Source organism: Rhincodon typus, chromosome 15 (assembly GCF_021869965.1).
Source record: "Rhincodon typus isolate 14 chromosome 15, sRhiTyp1.1, whole genome shotgun sequence".
Taxonomy (NCBI): domain Eukaryota; kingdom Metazoa; phylum Chordata; class Chondrichthyes; order Orectolobiformes; family Rhincodontidae; genus Rhincodon; species Rhincodon typus.
Genome location: NC_063346.1, coordinates 1,349,179 through 1,366,048, shown reverse-complemented (window position 1 = coordinate 1,366,048; position 16,870 = coordinate 1,349,179). Strand labels below are relative to the sequence as shown.

The window sequence follows — 16,870 nt, the reverse complement described above, 5'->3', positions numbered from 1 at the left end:
AACCCCCTTCCCCTCCCCCTTTTCTGATGAAGGGTCTAGGCCCGAAACGTCAGCCTCTCTGCTCCTATGATGCTGCTTGGCCTGCTGTGTTCATCCAGCCCTGCACCTTGTTGTCTCAGCATGTGATGCTATTTTTTAAAACTGCAGTATTTTAAGCATTTCTCTTTGCAATTCTAATTCTTTCTCTTTCATTCCCACTTTCCATTTTCATCTGCTTTTCTTTATCCTTTTCCTGCTCTATCTTTGTCTTTTTCGTTGCTTTGGAATTCGACCTCCAGCTTCTTTTATTTCAAATTGCTTTAATTTTTCCTCATTTCAAGCTGCTTTAATTAGAATTCAATAGTACTTGATTCTGATGCTCTACAATCTCGAGTATCTTGCATTCCTACTAAACTGTGCTATTTGGATTATGCCTGCCTCCTTAGCTTAAACAGGGAATTCTATGCCCAATTTACTTGTCAATTCAATTAAATGGGCTTTTGGATCCTTTCCTCCCCATAAGACTGTCAGGGACAACTCTGCTGTGCTAGTAATAAAATACACGAATACGACAGCCAAATCTCCGTGGTCTCTGTTTCAAAATAAACCCGCGAGCCCCAATCTTTTGTCACAAACCACTCAGGAAGCGATACTTGAACCGTAATACTACCAGAGTCAAAAGTTAAGGATTTAATCAAATGATACAAAGCCCCCAATTTTCTTGCTTGATTACCTCAGGTTTACAGAAAACACTGATTTGGTTTCTGTATTTAAGAAGAAACTATTATCTATTACAAAGAAATCAATTCTAACCACAGATAAACAAAACTGAATTATCAAAATATTGCTCAATTGACTACCCTGAGGCACATCTAGTAGGTTCTGAAGGAACATGCTTCAAGTGCACCATTGTCACTGTTTCAGGGACAACTCTGCTGCTAGACTAGGTCTACTGCAGGTGATGAACCAACAAGAGAGAAAAACATACATGACCTCATCTTTACCAATCTGCCAAATGCAGATGCATCTGTCCATGACAGTATCAGTACAAGTGACCAGCGCACAGTCCTTGTGGATACGAAGTCCTGCCTTCACATTGAGATTAAACTCCATCATGTTGTGTGGCAGTATCACCGTGTTAAATGGAACAGACTTTGAAAAGATTGAGCAGTTCAAGTCTGGGCATCCATGAGGTGCTGTGGGCCATCAACTGCAGCAGAACCGTAGTCCAGCACAATCTGTAACCTCATGGCCCGACATATCTCCCACTCAACCATTACCACCAAGCCAGGGGACCAACTCTGGTTCAATGGAGAGTGCAGGAGGGCATGCCAGGAGCAGCACCAGACATGTGTCACCTTGGTGAAGCTACCAAACAGGACTACTTGCACATCAAACAGCATAAGCAGCAAGTGATAGTCAGAGCTAAGTGATCTCACAACCAACGGATCAGCTCTAAACTCTGCAGTCCTGCCACATCCAGTCATAAATGGTGGTGGACAATTACACAATTCACTGGAGGAGGCAGCTCCACAAATATCCCCATCTTCAATGATGGAAGAGCTCAGCACATTAGTACAGAAGACGAGGCTGAAGCTTTCGCAGCAATCTTCAGCCAGAAGTGCTGAGTGGATGATCCATCTCAGCCTCCTCCAGTGGTCACCGCACTACAGATACCAGTCTTCAGCCAATTCGATTCATTCCATGAGATATCAAGAAACGACTGGAGACAGTGGATACTGCAAAGGCTATGGGCCCTGACAACATTCCGGCAACGGCACTGAAGACTTGTGCTCCAGAACTTGCTGTTCCCCTAGCCAAGCTATTCCAGTACAGTTATGACATTGGCATCCACTTGACAATGTGGAAAATTGTCCAGGTATGCCCTGTACATAAAAAGTAGGACAAATCCAACCCAGCCAATTACCGCCTTATCAGTCTACTCTCGATCATTCGTAAAATGAAAACGTTTGACAAAGCCCCGCATGAGAGATTATTGTGCAAGATTAAAACGCATGGGATTGGGGGAAGTGTACTGAGATGGGCAGAAAACTGGTTGGAGGAAACAAGGGGTGGGAATTATTGGGTCCTTTTCAAATTAGCAGGTAGTAGGTAGTGGGGTGCCACACAGATTGGTGCTGGGACCCCAGATATTCACAATATATATTAATAATTAATGATTTGGATGGAGGAACAAAATATAACACATCAAAGTTTGCAGATGATGCCAAGTTGGGTGGGAGGGTGAACTGTGATGAGGATGCAAAGATCCTTCAGCATGATCTCGACAGGTTGGGTCAGTGGGCAAATCAATGGCAGATGCAGTATAATTTGGGGAAATGTGAGGTTATTCACTTTAGAAGCAAAAACTAGAAGGCAGATTACTACCTGAGTGGCTATAAATTGGGAGAGGAGAGTGTGCAGTGGAACCTGGGTGCCCTTGTGCACCAGTCGCTGAAGGTAAATGTACAGGTGCAGCAGGCGGTAAAGAAGGTGAATAGTATGTTGGCTTTCACTGCGAGAGGTTTTGAGTACAAGAACAGGGATGTGTTGTTGCAGTTATACAGGGCCTTGGTGAGGCCATACCTAGAATACTGTGTGCAGTTTTGGTCTCCTTTTCTGAGGAAGGATGCTCTTGCTCTCGAGGGAGTGCAGCGAAGGTTTACCAGGCTGATTCCAGGGACGGTGGGACTGACGTACGAGGAGAGATTGACTAAGTTGGGATTGTTTTGGCTAGAGTTCAGGCATATGAAGGGGGATCTCAGAGAGACTTATAAAATTCTCACAGGACTGGACAGGGTAGATGCAGGGAGGATGCTCCGGATGGTGGAGGTCATAGTCAGATGATTCGGGGTAGATCATTTAGGACGGAGATGAGGAGACATTGCTTACCCAAAGAGCAGGGAGCCTGTGGAATTAATTACCACAGAAGTAGCTGATGCCAAAACATTGACCGTATTCAAGGGGTGGCCAGATATAGCACTTGCGGCGGAGTCCTCCCTGGACTGACCTATTTCCTCCCTACCTCTCCACCTACACTCACCGTTACTGGCTCCATCCCCGCCTCTTTGACCTGTCTGTCTCCTCTCCACCTATCTTCTCCTCTATCCATCTTCTATCCGCCTCCCCCTCTCCCCCTATTTATTTCAGAACCCCCTTCCCCTCCCCCATTTCTGAAGAAGGGTCTAGGCCCGAAACGTTAGCCTTCCTGCTCCTCTGATGCTGCTTGGCCTGCTGTGTTCATCCAGCTCTAAACCTTGTTATTTCAGATTCTCCAGCATCTGCAGTTCCTACTATCTCTGGCCTAAATATGACTCCAGATCCAAAACAATGTGGATGATGCTTAGCTGACCTCTGGGCAATTAGGGATGGGCAATAAATGCTGCCCTCGCTAGTGATACCCACACCCCATGAATGAAGGAATGAATTGCACAATGTTCAACACAATTCATGACGCCTCAGATACTGAAGCAGTCCATGTTCAACAGCAGCAAGACCTGGACAGTATCCAGGCGTGGGCTGAAAACTGGCAAGCAACATTCACGTCACACAAATGCCAAGCAATGACCATGGGCATAAGAGACAATCTAACCATCACTTCTTGACACAACAATGGCATTACCATCACTAAATCCCCCACTGTTATCATCCTGGGGTTACCACCGACCAGAAATGCAATGGAATTGCCATATAAACAGAGTGGCTACAACAGCAGGTCAGAGGCTAGCAACCCTGCAGCAAGCAAGTCACCTCCTGGCTCCCCAAAGCCTGTCCACCATCTACAAGGCATAAGTCAGGAGTGTGATGGAATACTCTCCACTTGCCTGGATGGGTGCAGCTCCAAGAAAACTCAAGAAGGCTGACATCATCCAGGATAAAGCCACCTACTTGACTGGCACCACATCCACAAACATCTCTGTAGAAACTTGATGTCTGTGTTGATACCTGCAATCCTCTTGTGTATCGTCTCCACTTTGAACCTCCACATCATGGCTACCATGAACACCACAAACTGCCTGCTCAAAGTGAAGAAGATCTCCAAAAAGATCACGCATATTGATACAGATATTAAGTTTCTGCAGAGATGCAAGAAAGCAGAGAAGATCCCGAAAGGACTACAGATCACAAACTCATTCAAAGTCAACCTATCACACAGACTTAGCTCACAGACTCTGTTGTCACGCCTCTCACACACTCCTCAATCGTCTCGTACATAACTTTATGGCAGATGTTGCTATCTTGATTTCAAGATAGAGTCCATATTCTCAGCTTGCGTTCAGGACACAGTGGACCGGCTATGAGACACTGTCAAGCAGACAAGACAACGGACCTACGTCACCTACGTGCACACCAAGAACAGGAAACTTGAGAAATCTGGCATAACCATCGGCAATAACCAGGCTTCCCCCAGCACCATGGTTGAAACTGGTACCACCACAGCAAAGTCTGTTGTCAACCTGTCTGAGCACACCCTTCAACCAGACAAAATCAAATTTTCAGCCGACAGCTCAATTTCTGCCCCACTACCAAAATGGACCCCCCCTGGTCTCGTGGCAGAAACAGAGGAATTCATCAGGTGAATGAAGTTCTGGGAATTCTTCCTCAAACCCCAAGATGTCAGCAGTGAGCCCAATGAGACAACCAACAAACCGGAATAGTCGACAGAGAGATCCGCTGTGCAGCAACCAAAGAAGAATGAGCCGATTTGGACCCTCTGGAAGGCTGCTGCCCTAGGCTCGACGTATATGCTCAAGCTGTCAGGAGATGCATTTTTTTTCTTTATTCATTCACGGGATGAGAGCATCACTGGCTAGGCAGCATTTATTGCCTGTCCCTAATTGCCCAGAGGGCGGTTAAGAGTCAACCACGTTGCTGTGGGTCTGGAGTCACATGGAGGCCTGACCAGGTAAGGATGGCAGTTTCCTTCCCTAAAGGACATTAGTGAACTAGATGGGTTTTTCCAACAATCGACAATGGATTCATGGTCATCATTAGATCCTTAATTCCAGATATTTATTGAATTCAAATTCCACCATCTGCCGTGGTGGGATTCCAACCCGGGTCCCCAGAATGTTATCTGGGTCTCTGGATTAACAGTTCAGCGATAATATCGCTAGGTCATCACCTCCCCATCAACGCCAGATTCATCAGCTGCACTCACAAGTTAGTGCAGAATATCACCCAAGCACAAAGCAATGCCATCCATGCTCTGAAGACCAACTGCAATATTGTTATCAAACCAGCAGACAAAGGAGGAGCCACTGTCATACAGAACAGAATGGACTACTGCACAGAAGACAACTGAACAACTAGCAACATTACAGACAACTACCTGCTGATCGGGCCAAAGAACACACCCGTCAACTCAAAAGACTGATCAAGACCTTTGATCCAGCCTTAAGAGCATCCTATGCACTTTCATCCTGTGTACTTCTCACATAGGAGACTTCTACTACCTTCCGGAGATGCACAAAGCCAACATACCCGGACATCCCATTGTATCAGGCAACGGGACACTGTGTGAGAACCTCCCTGACTATGTCAAGAGCATCTTGAAACCAACTGTACAAGGAACCCCCAGCTTCTGTCATGACACTACAGACTTCTTACAGAAACTCAGTACCTATGGACCAGTTGAACTAGGAACATTCCTCGTCACAATGGACGTTTCGGCAGTCTGCACTAGCATACCCCACGATGATGGCATGGTTGCAAGAGTCTCAGTACTCAACACCAACAATTGCCAATTTCCAGATGCCATCCTACAACTCATCCGCTTCATCCTTGACAACATCTTCACCTTTGACAACATCAAGACACACGGAACAGCCATGGGAATCAAATATGCACCCCAATACACCAACTTCTTTGCTGCACAGGATCTCCAACCAACCCTGTACACCAGATACATCAATGACATTTTCATCTTTTGGATTCATGGTGAGGAATCACTGAAACGACTATACGACGATATCACCAAGTTTCATCCCATCATCAGACCTACCATGGATACTCTTCAGAATCCATCTCATTCTTGGACACACGCATCTCCATCAAGGTTGCACACCTCAGTACTTCATTATACTGCAAGCCCATGGATAACCTCACTGTACTTCACTTCTCTAGCTTCCACCCTAAACATGCGCAGGGCTTGGCATACACAGGATCTGTTCAAATTAGGAGGAACGCGATGAACACCTACAGACGCTGAAAGATGCCCTTATAAGGATGGGATACAATGCTCAACTGATCGATCGCCAGTTCCAATGTGCCACAGCAAAAAACTGCAACAACCTCCTCAGAAGACACGGACGTGACTGATACAGTACCCTTTGTCGTCCAGTACTTCCCCAGAGAGGAGAAACTACGCCATGTTGTTCGCAGCTTTCAACATGTCATTGGTGACGACGAATATCTCGCCAGGGCCACATGCACGCTTCTATTTCTCACCATCAAAGAACTGCCAAACCTCAAACAGGCCACCGTTCACAGCAAACTACCCAGCCTTCAGGAGAACAGTGACCACAACACCACACAACCGTGCCACGGCCACCTCTGCGAGACATGCCAGACTATTGACATGGACACTACCATCACACATGGGAACAGCACCCATGTACACGGTAAGTACTCATGTGACTTGGCCAATGTTGTCTACCTTGTATGCTGCAGGAAAGAATGCCCCGGAGCATGGTATATCGGGGAGACTATGCAGGCGCTACAACAATGGATGAATTGACACCACACAACTATTGCCAGGCAGGAGTGTTCCCTCTCAGTCAGGGAACACTTCAGCAGTCAAGGGCATTTGGCCTCCGACCTTTGGGTAAGCGTCCTCCAAGGCAGCAGTCAAGATACACAACAACACAATCGCCTAGCAGAAACTGATAGCCAAGTTCCATACTCATGAAGATGGCCTCAACTGTGATCTTGGGATCATGTTGCGTTACATGTAACCCCACCATACTGTTCTGTATCTGTAAAATCTTCTTTTCTGTCCTGTTTCAACACCATCACCTTGATAACTTGTTATGATCTCCCTACCTTAATTAGTTTGCACAATTTTGGATTATCTGTTACTTTGGTTAGACCCTCAGCATGCAACTCATATCTATTGTTATTTCAGCCATTTGGTTTGTCTCTAGCACCATCTTATTTTTGATTTTTGCAATTATATCTGCCTCAATCAATCAGATCACAGGTCATCCCTTCACTTGTTATTCAGCTGTTGACACTTTACTCACATCTGACACTTTTTGATGACCTGAAAAGACTTCTTATTCAGCCTGTCGACACTCCACTCACACCATTTGTACCATCTTTTGACACTCTTAATTACCTAGATATATCTTGCAATCATCTCTCTGCCTATAAATTCTGTGCCTGTGCACTTCCCTCCACTTCACCTGACAAAGGAACAGTGCTACAAAAGCTTGCAATTTCAAATAAACCTGCTGGACTATAACATGGTGTTGACTGACTTCTGACTTTGTTCACCCCAATCCAACACCAGCACCTCCAAATCATGGTTCCCAATCAGAGGCAGCACACCAAATCAGTTCAGATTTATGCTTTAAAGCTCATTGCTATCAGCGCATTCTAGGGTAAAACATATTTATGCATATTTTCATGGGATATAATGGGAAATGGACTTATTTTGTTTTACAGGGGAAACATCACTATCTGTGTTATTAAAAGTGTGAAAGGAGTGAGAATTAAAGGATCGCTCAAGTTAAGTTTTATATCTATAGTATCCTTGGTAGAGCAACGAAAATACTTATATTGAATAAAACAACTGCATGAAATTTTAACATTCGTGAAAGTTATAATAGGTCTCTGGAAATATGAACAATGTTGTACAGAGAAAATACGATAACCTGTTTACCTTTTTCCTGTGGCAGCAGGGGCGTCTCCACCTCCACCAACACTAGGTGCTCCCCCTTTGGTCTTTGTAACGGCAGCATCTTTTGCCCGGGATGGTGATGGAGTTGGGGAGGGTGAGGATGAGAATGACCTGGACCTGAGGAAATCATAACATTGAGTGAGTTATTCAATCACTCCTAGTACGACAGCCCTTTCATCCTTGGATGCAGTTTTCTACAAACCAGCCCCCTACAATTTTGTTTGAATTCCACACAAAATATTTCATTAAAGCGGGCAATGAATAATTGACGTGGCTTTAGGACTCCATCATCAGAACTGATTTCACAGGCGCATTTAACTCCTTATCTCAATTAATGATTTCAAAATTAACAGAAATACTTCTTTTTTAAACTAAAATGCAAAAAAAATGTGCACACCTGAAATGGACCTCAGTATGAATACAGCACATAGGAGCAGTTATTAAGGTTATTGAATAAGAAGTTATCTTTCTTAAAATAATCTGTCAAATTAATTTTGTTCCTGTAAAGAGAAAGAGCTATTTATTATGCATTGCGCATCTAGCTCTTCATGGTGGTTTTTCTAGTTCCTAATGCAATAAATTTCATGATGGTCACCTCCATCCAATCACAACTTGAGAAACCAAGCCTTTTTTGCTGCACTGACAAAAATTGCTACAGGTAACAACAAACCAAGATGATGTCTCAATTAAATGTAACAGTCAACGAACTAGGATTCTTTCTCAGCTGTGCCCAGGAGTCACAAACATCTTTGCCAACTTTCAAAACTGCCTGCCTAAACCAGTTCAGTTACTGATGCAGACAAAATATGTTTGTGTCATGCAATCACATTGGTAGCATTTCTTCCCTTTATCCATAAAATTTCTTGCATGTTGTGTAGTTAAGCTACACCTAAAGATAAGAGTTATATGCGATGATGCCTCGCTACTAAACAGCTAGTAGTAATTTTGCTTTTCATTATGCAGAGGCTCAAAGTAATTTTTTCTTCAAGACTGATATGGAGGGGAAGGCAATTTGGTACATTCAGGTTGATACATTCAGAAGAACCCTAAACAGCCTATTCTAACAATCATTTGATTCAAAACCTGTTTTTTTTTGTTTTCACTGTTCCCTGAAGATAGGAATTAAGAGCGAGAGCAGGCAATGCAGTCTTTCAAACTTGCTCCACTTTTTAACATGACTATGACTAATCTTATCTTGGCTACAACACTTTCCTGCATGCTTCCGACAGCCCTTTATCATGCTTTTTATCAGAAACATATGTATTTCTTTCATGAATCTGTTGATTGATTTTGCCTTTGCTGCACCCTGGGGCAGTTCCAGATTCACAACCGTCTGTTTCTCCACATCTCAGTTTTTAGCCTATCCATGTAGGGAAATCAGCCGGGGATTCTCTAATGCTATACACTGCAAAAATACCTTCACTGCTCAGTGTACACATTGAGTTTTCTACATTGCCATGGTCTATAATACTGGCTTTAAACAATCTTGTTAATAGGGGCCAAGCCATTTGCTCACCTTGCAAATGTGACGTTAAAAACAAAGTCCATTAAAGCTGTCCTGCAAGAAAATGGCTACTTTAATCGGAACATTTTTCAGTGTTTAGCGTACAAACTCATGACAGGTTCAGATGGTTACTCTTGGCCCTGAAAAATGCTCAGTCTACCTCAGATTATTAAGGTAAGATATCTCAAAAGCTTGAGCAATAGCCGAAATTAGCTATGTAGTAGCAACACAGATGACATTTGCTATTAACAGGATGAAGTTGTCAAGTCAAAACGACATTGTGCCTATCATACAAATGAGTAACATGGTGTATGAATTTCAGTGCTGGTATGACGTCAGGCACACAGGCAATATGACTCAAAGACTGGCAGATTGCAAACAGAATATTCCTTCGGCTGGTCATAACAAGCAAGGTACTAACCATTCTCAACCAGCCGACATAGAGTCATAGAGTCCTACAGCACAGAGACAGGCACGTTGGCCCAAACTGGTCCATGCTGAACAAAACATCCATCCACGCTAACCCCGTTTCCCTGCACTTGGCTCATGCTCTTCTAAACCTTTCCTATACATGTATTTATCCAAATGCCTTTAAAATGTTGTTAATGTACCCGCCTCAACCGCTTCCACTGGCAGCTTATTCCATATGCGTACCACCCTGTGTAAAAAAGTTGCCCCTCAGGTTCCCACGTATTCTTTCCCCTCTTTCCTTAAACTGATGCCCTCTAGTCCTCGATTCCCCAACTCTGAGAAAAAGACTGAGTGCATTCACCTTATCCATGCCTCTCATGATCTTGTTCACTTCTATAAGATCCCTCCTCGGTCTCCTACGCTCTAAAGAAACAAGTCCTAGCGTGTCCAACCTCTCCCTATAACTCAGTCCCTTAAGTCCTGGCAACACCATTGGAAATTTCTTCTGCACTCTTTCCAGTTTAATAACATTCTTCCTGTAGCAAGGTGACCAAAACTGAACAGAATACTCCAAGTGCGATCTCACCAATGTCCTGTATAGCTGCAACATAACTTCCCAACTTCTATACTTAATGCCCTGATTGATGAAGGCCAGTGTGCCAAAAGCCTTCTTCACTGCCCTGTGACTCTACTTTCATAGAACCGTGCACCTGAATTCCAAGATCCCTCTGTACCACGACACTCAAGGCCCTACCATTCACCATGAAACTGCTACCTTGACCTGACTTTCCAAACTGCAACACCTCACATTTATCTATATTAAACTCCATTTGCCATTTCTCAGCCCACTTCCCCAGCTGACCAAGATCCTGCTGCAATTTCCGATAACCTTTCTCACTGTCCATGATCCTGCCTATTTTAGCGTCATCCGCAAACGTACTAATAGTCATTCACATCCGAATCATTGATATAGATAACAAACAACAATGGGCCAAGCAACTGAGCTGTGAGGCACACCACTAGTCACAGGCCACCAGTCCAACAAGTATCCTTCTACAATACCCTCTGCTTCCTACCATCAAGTCAACTATATATCCAATTTGCCAGTTCTCCCTGGATTCCATGCAATCTAACCTCCTAGAGCAGCCTACCATGTGGAATCTTATCAAAGGCCTTACTGAAATCCATATGGACTATGTCTACCACCCTGCCCTAATGAACCTTCCTGGTCACTTCATCAAAGGTCACTACACTTGGAAAACTCGGAGGGAAGTGTCCAACATTAGATTTTGCAATTAGACAAAATTTGCTGGACAATCCTGCATACACAAAGGTTTACAATGGGAACCAATTTAGGATTGTTAGACTGGTTAGCGGCATGGTGTACTTGCATGTACTGGAAGACACATATATTTGTACACAGGGCCCTGATCTTTGCAGATGGAAAGAACACACATTCTGCCTGATTCAACTGAACACCAATCAACCTGCCTGGTTGAAAATTTATGCAAAGCTGGCCGTTAATTCAATCCTCATTAATTGTTGCATTCTCTAAGCAATGCTCTGTCAGTCAGAGTCTAATTGTCAACCAAAGTCAACCACTATCCTCTCACAAAGTATAAATGTTACTTTACCCCAAATTGGTACTCCTGCGAATTGTCCTCATTGTTGCAGAACTAAAAGCTTTGACAAATTGTCCTTTCTTCTGCAATATTTAATGTGAACATATTTAAGGCTAAAATAAAGACAAACTTTTGGTTCCTCAGGAAATCAAGAATTTGGAGCACACAGGAAAGTGGTCTTAAGACTGATGATCACCCTGACTGTACTGAAGAGCACGGTCAAGCAGCCTTTTGGTTCTACTAATTTTTACCTATGATCTTCATTATGCTCATATTAGCTCACTGCTGCACCTATGCAATGCACTCCACTTGCCTATTCTTCATTTCCATCATATTCAAAGTCATTGTCGTCTCCTCTTTCACTGCTAAATTGGCAGCATTCAGTTTTCTGAGGAGGATAAATGCAACAAGATGCAATTTTGTCTACCTGGGCAGATTCATTTTTCAGATCCTAAAATTAGCTCTCCTTTAGGTAAATTTTTTAATAGCTGATTACCCTTGTTTTTTTCCATAACTATTCTGATTTCATCATTACTCTCCAAAACTCTCCACTGCATTTGTTCTATTTCATTCTCCAGCATAAGTAGTTTCTTCCTTGTCAAGCATGGTGCTCTTGTACATGTTTCAGGAATGCCCTTAAAATCGTTACTACCTGAACAATTGGAGTCCCCTGGCTTCACAACAGTTCTCAAATCAAAAGAAGAGTAATTTGCTCCATTCAGAGAACGCATTACCTAATTACATGCAGCATTAAAAATTTATTTCGGGATAAAGTGGAACGGAACACTTCCTCATAGGCTGCTATTCTCAACAATAGATATTTCAAATTGCAATCTTTGCCTTTATCTGAAAATAGATGAGGAAGTTGGAGTGGAACCACAAGTTCTCCCTCCCCACATTGAATGATTTGATTGTGAGTCCCTCTGAATGGAAAATAATATAATAGCAATAATGTTATAATCTAAACTGGACTTCCAAATAATCGCATCCAATTGCCTCTTTAAACTAACTCTAGGCTGCAGTAAAATTCTTGGTCAATACTAGTAGGTCAGGCTCACTTGTGGACACTGGGAGATGAATCTATCAGGTGTGTACAGAGTGCTGACACGAGACTGCTGACTTCACCCCTAAAAGAGTCACTCACCTAAGGTAGAAGATCAAAAATCACACGACACAAGGTTACAGTTCAACAGATTTATTTTAAAACATTATCTTTCGGAGCTCGGCTTCTTCCTCAAGAGTGGTGTGGAACAGGAGGTATACCGACACAGAATTTATAAGCAGAAAGGCAACAACCCTAAAAATAGCTTGTTGGCTGCCTCCTGTTGAATCTTTAATCAGTTAGAAAGGAGACGCAGGTTTGTATTGATTGAAATGCAAATGTCTATCTCATACGCTGTAGGCAAGGATGCCCTGAGGCATGGTTTAATGGCGAAAACATGCACACGCTATGGCAATGGATGAATGGACACCGCTCAACAATCGCCAGAAAGGGATGTTCCCTCCCAGTGGGGGAACACTTCAGCAGTCAAGGACGTTCAGCCTCCAATCTTCGGGTAAGCATCGTCCAAAGTGGACGTTGAGATACACAGCAATGCAAAATTGCTGAGCAGAGGCTGATACCAAGTTCCGTAAGCATGAGGATGGCCTCAAATGTGATCTTGGGTTCATGTTGCACTACAGGTGACCCTACCATACTATACACACTCACACACACGCACACATACACTCACACTCTCCCACACAAACACACTTACACACACACACCCCCACTCTCTCTCAAGCGTGGGCGCACAGACACACGCACTCTCTGTTTCTCACACAAGCACACACTCACTTTCTCTCTTGTGCGCGCGCGCACACACACGCACACGTATGGGATTTAGATACATTCTATTTTGTTTGGAAAAAAAATACCAGCCTGACTCCACATTAAAACACAGATTCTTAAACAAAGCCTCACACCTAAAATGCATTGTCTGACCTGAGATTTCACCTCTTGTATACACTTTTAAAACTTTTAATTATCTCAAGGCAATAATTTGAAAGAAATTCTGGGATTTGCACTTTAATCAATAGAAACCTGCATCTCAGTTGAACAAAGATTCAACAGGTGGTGGTCAGGAAGCCATTTTTAGGGTTGTTACCTTTCTGCTTATAAATTTGGTGTTGGTATACCTCCTCTTCCACACTCCACCTGAGGATGGAGCAGAGATGTGAAAGCTAGTGTTTTCAAATAAACCTACTGGACTGTAACCTGGCGTCGTGTGATTTTTGACCTTATCCACCCCAATCCAGCACTGGCATCTCCACATCAAGCAGATGTTAGACACTTCTTATGCCCATTATCAGTGGCCAATTGTTTGGAAAATACGTTCAGTTCTCCCTTAAAAACAAATTCATGATATTTTATACTCTACTAGTGGGGCTGGGAAGAATGCAAGAGTTAATCTGTTGAACTGACTACAAAATAAAGTCTGAACAGAGCAGATGCATTTGTATTTATGCTGATTCATGCTGATAAAATGGGACTCTGAATCCCACCTTGATCTGCTTCCAGAATAAGAGCTGTGTCTGGAGGAATGGCTGGAATAGGAGGTGTAAGAGGATGATCTTGAGTGCGACCTTGAACGTGACCTGGATGATCCAGATCCTGAATAGGAAGAAGAACGAGAAGATGACCTGAAAAAGATATAAAAAAAAGCACTGTTGACTTCAAAACATCATAGGTAGGCCGATAACCACAAAGTTTAACAAAAAAATCCCTAGATTCTGGAGAGGTCCCAGCAGATTGGAAAACTACAATTGTAATACCTTATTCAGGAAAGGGGCAGATAGAAAGTAGAAAACAATAGGTCTGTTAGTCAAACATCTGTCATTGGGAAAAATTTAGAACTCATTACGAAGAAAGTCATCACAGGGCATTTAAAAAATCAAAACATAATCAGTGAGAATCAAGATAATTTCATGAAAGGAAATTCTTTAATCTAGATCTTTGGGGATCTAACAGAAGGAATGGATAAAGGGGAACTAATACATGCGAGCCAACTGAATTTCCAAAATTCTATAAGGTGCCACACAAAAAAATGGCTCATGGTGTTGGAATAGATAATATTCAAGCATGAATAGAAGATTGACCAACAGGAAACAGGGAGAATGAATAAATGAGTCGTTTGTAGGTTGGTAATCTGTAACTAGTGGACTGCCAAAGGGATCAGTGCTGGGGCCTCGTCAATGAATGGACAGACTGTATAATGGGTAAATTTGCTGATACACAGGTAGTAGGAAAGCAAGTTGTGAAGAGGATACAGAAAATCTACAGAGTCATATATATGATGGAGCATAATGTGAGGGTAACCATTTTAGTGGAAGAACAGTAAAGTATCCAGGGCAAAGCAGCCTGCTTGACTGGCACCTCATCCATCACCTTCAACATCTACTTCTTGACCAATGACACAGAGTGACACAGGTGGCTGTCAATTACAGGGTGCACTGCATTACCTCACCAAGGTTCCTTCAATAGCACCTTCCAAACCTGTGATCTCAACTACCAAGAATGGCAAGGGCATCAGATACATGGGAACAGTAACTTTCCCTCCAAGTCACTCACCATCCTGACTTGGAAATAAATCAATATTCCGTGACTGTCACTGGTTCAGAATCCTGGAACAGCCGTCCAGACAAATATAGTGGTTGTACTGACACCCCAACAATTGCAATGGTTCAAGAAAGCAACTCACCACCACCTTCTTGAGGGCAATTAGAATTGGGCAGTAAACACAGGCCTAGTTAACAACATCCATATCCCGTGAATGAGTTAAAAGAAAAATTCTGAGGGGGCCTGACAATGTAGTTGCTGGAAGAATGTTTCCTCTCATCATGGAATTTTAAATTAAGAGGGACTCAGTTTAAAAATAAAGGGTTTCCTATTTGAGATGGAGAAAAGGAGGAATTGCTTCTCCCACTGGGTCATTAGTCTTTGGAATGTTCTTCAAAAGATAGATGTAGAGGTTGGGTCACTGAACATATTCAATGCTGAGTGAGACAAATTTGTGTTCTCCAAGAGAGTTAAAGATTCTGGGGGTGGGGCGTAAGGAAGTGGGATTAATTCCACAATCAGATCAACCAAGAATTTATCAAATGGTGGAGCAGTTACTATGGGTTTAATAGCCTTTTCCTGTTCTTATTTTCTTATGGTCTTATTAAAGTTTCTCAGGCCTGTTCAACGATTCAAGTGCCTTCTGAGGCGACCAACATGGCAGGTATCCAATCACATCAGCACAAAGAGTAAAGCAAAATCTCCTCGTTCTATAATGGGAAATTCAAAACAGTTATGGAATGTACACCACGTAAACTGGGAAAATTAACTTGACAGAAGTAGCAACAAGGAACAAAAAAAAAGTCACGGAATGTACTTGGGACAGTTGCTATTTTGGATATAGTACTGTGTAATGAGGCTGGTTTAATAAATGATCTCATTAAAAGATTCCCCAAGGAACAGTGACTGCAACGTAATAGAATTTAGCATTTATTTCAGAGAGAGAAGTTGGGTTGATAACAACTATGCTAAAGGCAAGGCCAGACGGTCATTGCTTTAATGCTAGAAGTGTAATTCGTAAGGCAGATAAGTTAATGGCATGGATTGACACATGGTAGTGTGATATTGTTGCCATCACAGAAACACGGTTGAGGGAGCGGTTGGACTGGCAACTCAACATTCTGAGGTATAAGATTTTTAGGTGAGATACAGGAGAGTGTAAAAAGGGTTGTGGTGTAGCACTAATGACTAAGGAGTCAATTACTGCAATAAGAAGGAATGATATCTTAGAAAGATCCTCAAATGAGGCTTTGTGGGTAGAACCTAGAAATATTAAGGGGGCAACCGCTTTACCAGGAATGTATAATAGGCCCACAAAGAGTCAGCAGGAAATAGAGGAGCAAATATGTCGACAGTTCACAGAAATGTGCAAGAGTAACAATCGGGTAATTATACTAGGGGATTTCAACTTTCCCAACATAAATTTAAGTAGACACAGTGCTCAAGGTTTAGAAGGGCTGAACTTTGTGAACATATCCAGGGGAGTTTTTGTCTCAATATGTAAAAGGCCCAACAAGAGAGGTGCAGTGCTGGACCTGGTTCTGGGGAAAGAAGCCAGACCAGTGTTCAATGTGGCAGTGGGAGAACATTTTAGCGATAGCGACTACAACACGGTCGGGGGAAATGTAGAAATCTTTTTTCTCATTTGTGGGACGTGGGCGTCGTTGGCCGGCCAGCATTTATTGCCTGCCCATAGTTCCTCTTAAGGAGGTGGTGGTGAGCTGCCTTCTTGAACTGCTGTGGGTTGACCTGCAATGCCGTTAGGGAGGTAATTCCAGCATGTTAACCCAGCAACAGTGAAGGAACGGTGGTGGTTGATGGGAAATGTTCATCCTGGAGTTCAGTTACTAGTG

General features: G+C 43.0%; 1 protein-coding gene across 2 annotated transcripts in view; it reads right to left on the bottom strand.

Annotated features, from left to right (window-relative positions):
• zc3h18 (zinc finger CCCH-type containing 18) overlaps positions 1–16,870 on the bottom strand; it is a 145,881-nt gene that overhangs the window by 50,183 nt on the left and 78,828 nt on the right. For both annotated transcript variants that reach the window (XM_048605687.1, XM_048605688.1), the window contains 2 exons: positions 13,964–14,101; positions 7,865–7,999 (listed from right to left, as the gene is read on the bottom strand). In XM_048605687.1, coding sequence (XP_048461644.1) covers positions 7,865–7,999; positions 13,964–14,101 — 273 coding nt within the window. The remainder of the gene's footprint in view (positions 1–7,864; positions 8,000–13,963; positions 14,102–16,870) is intronic.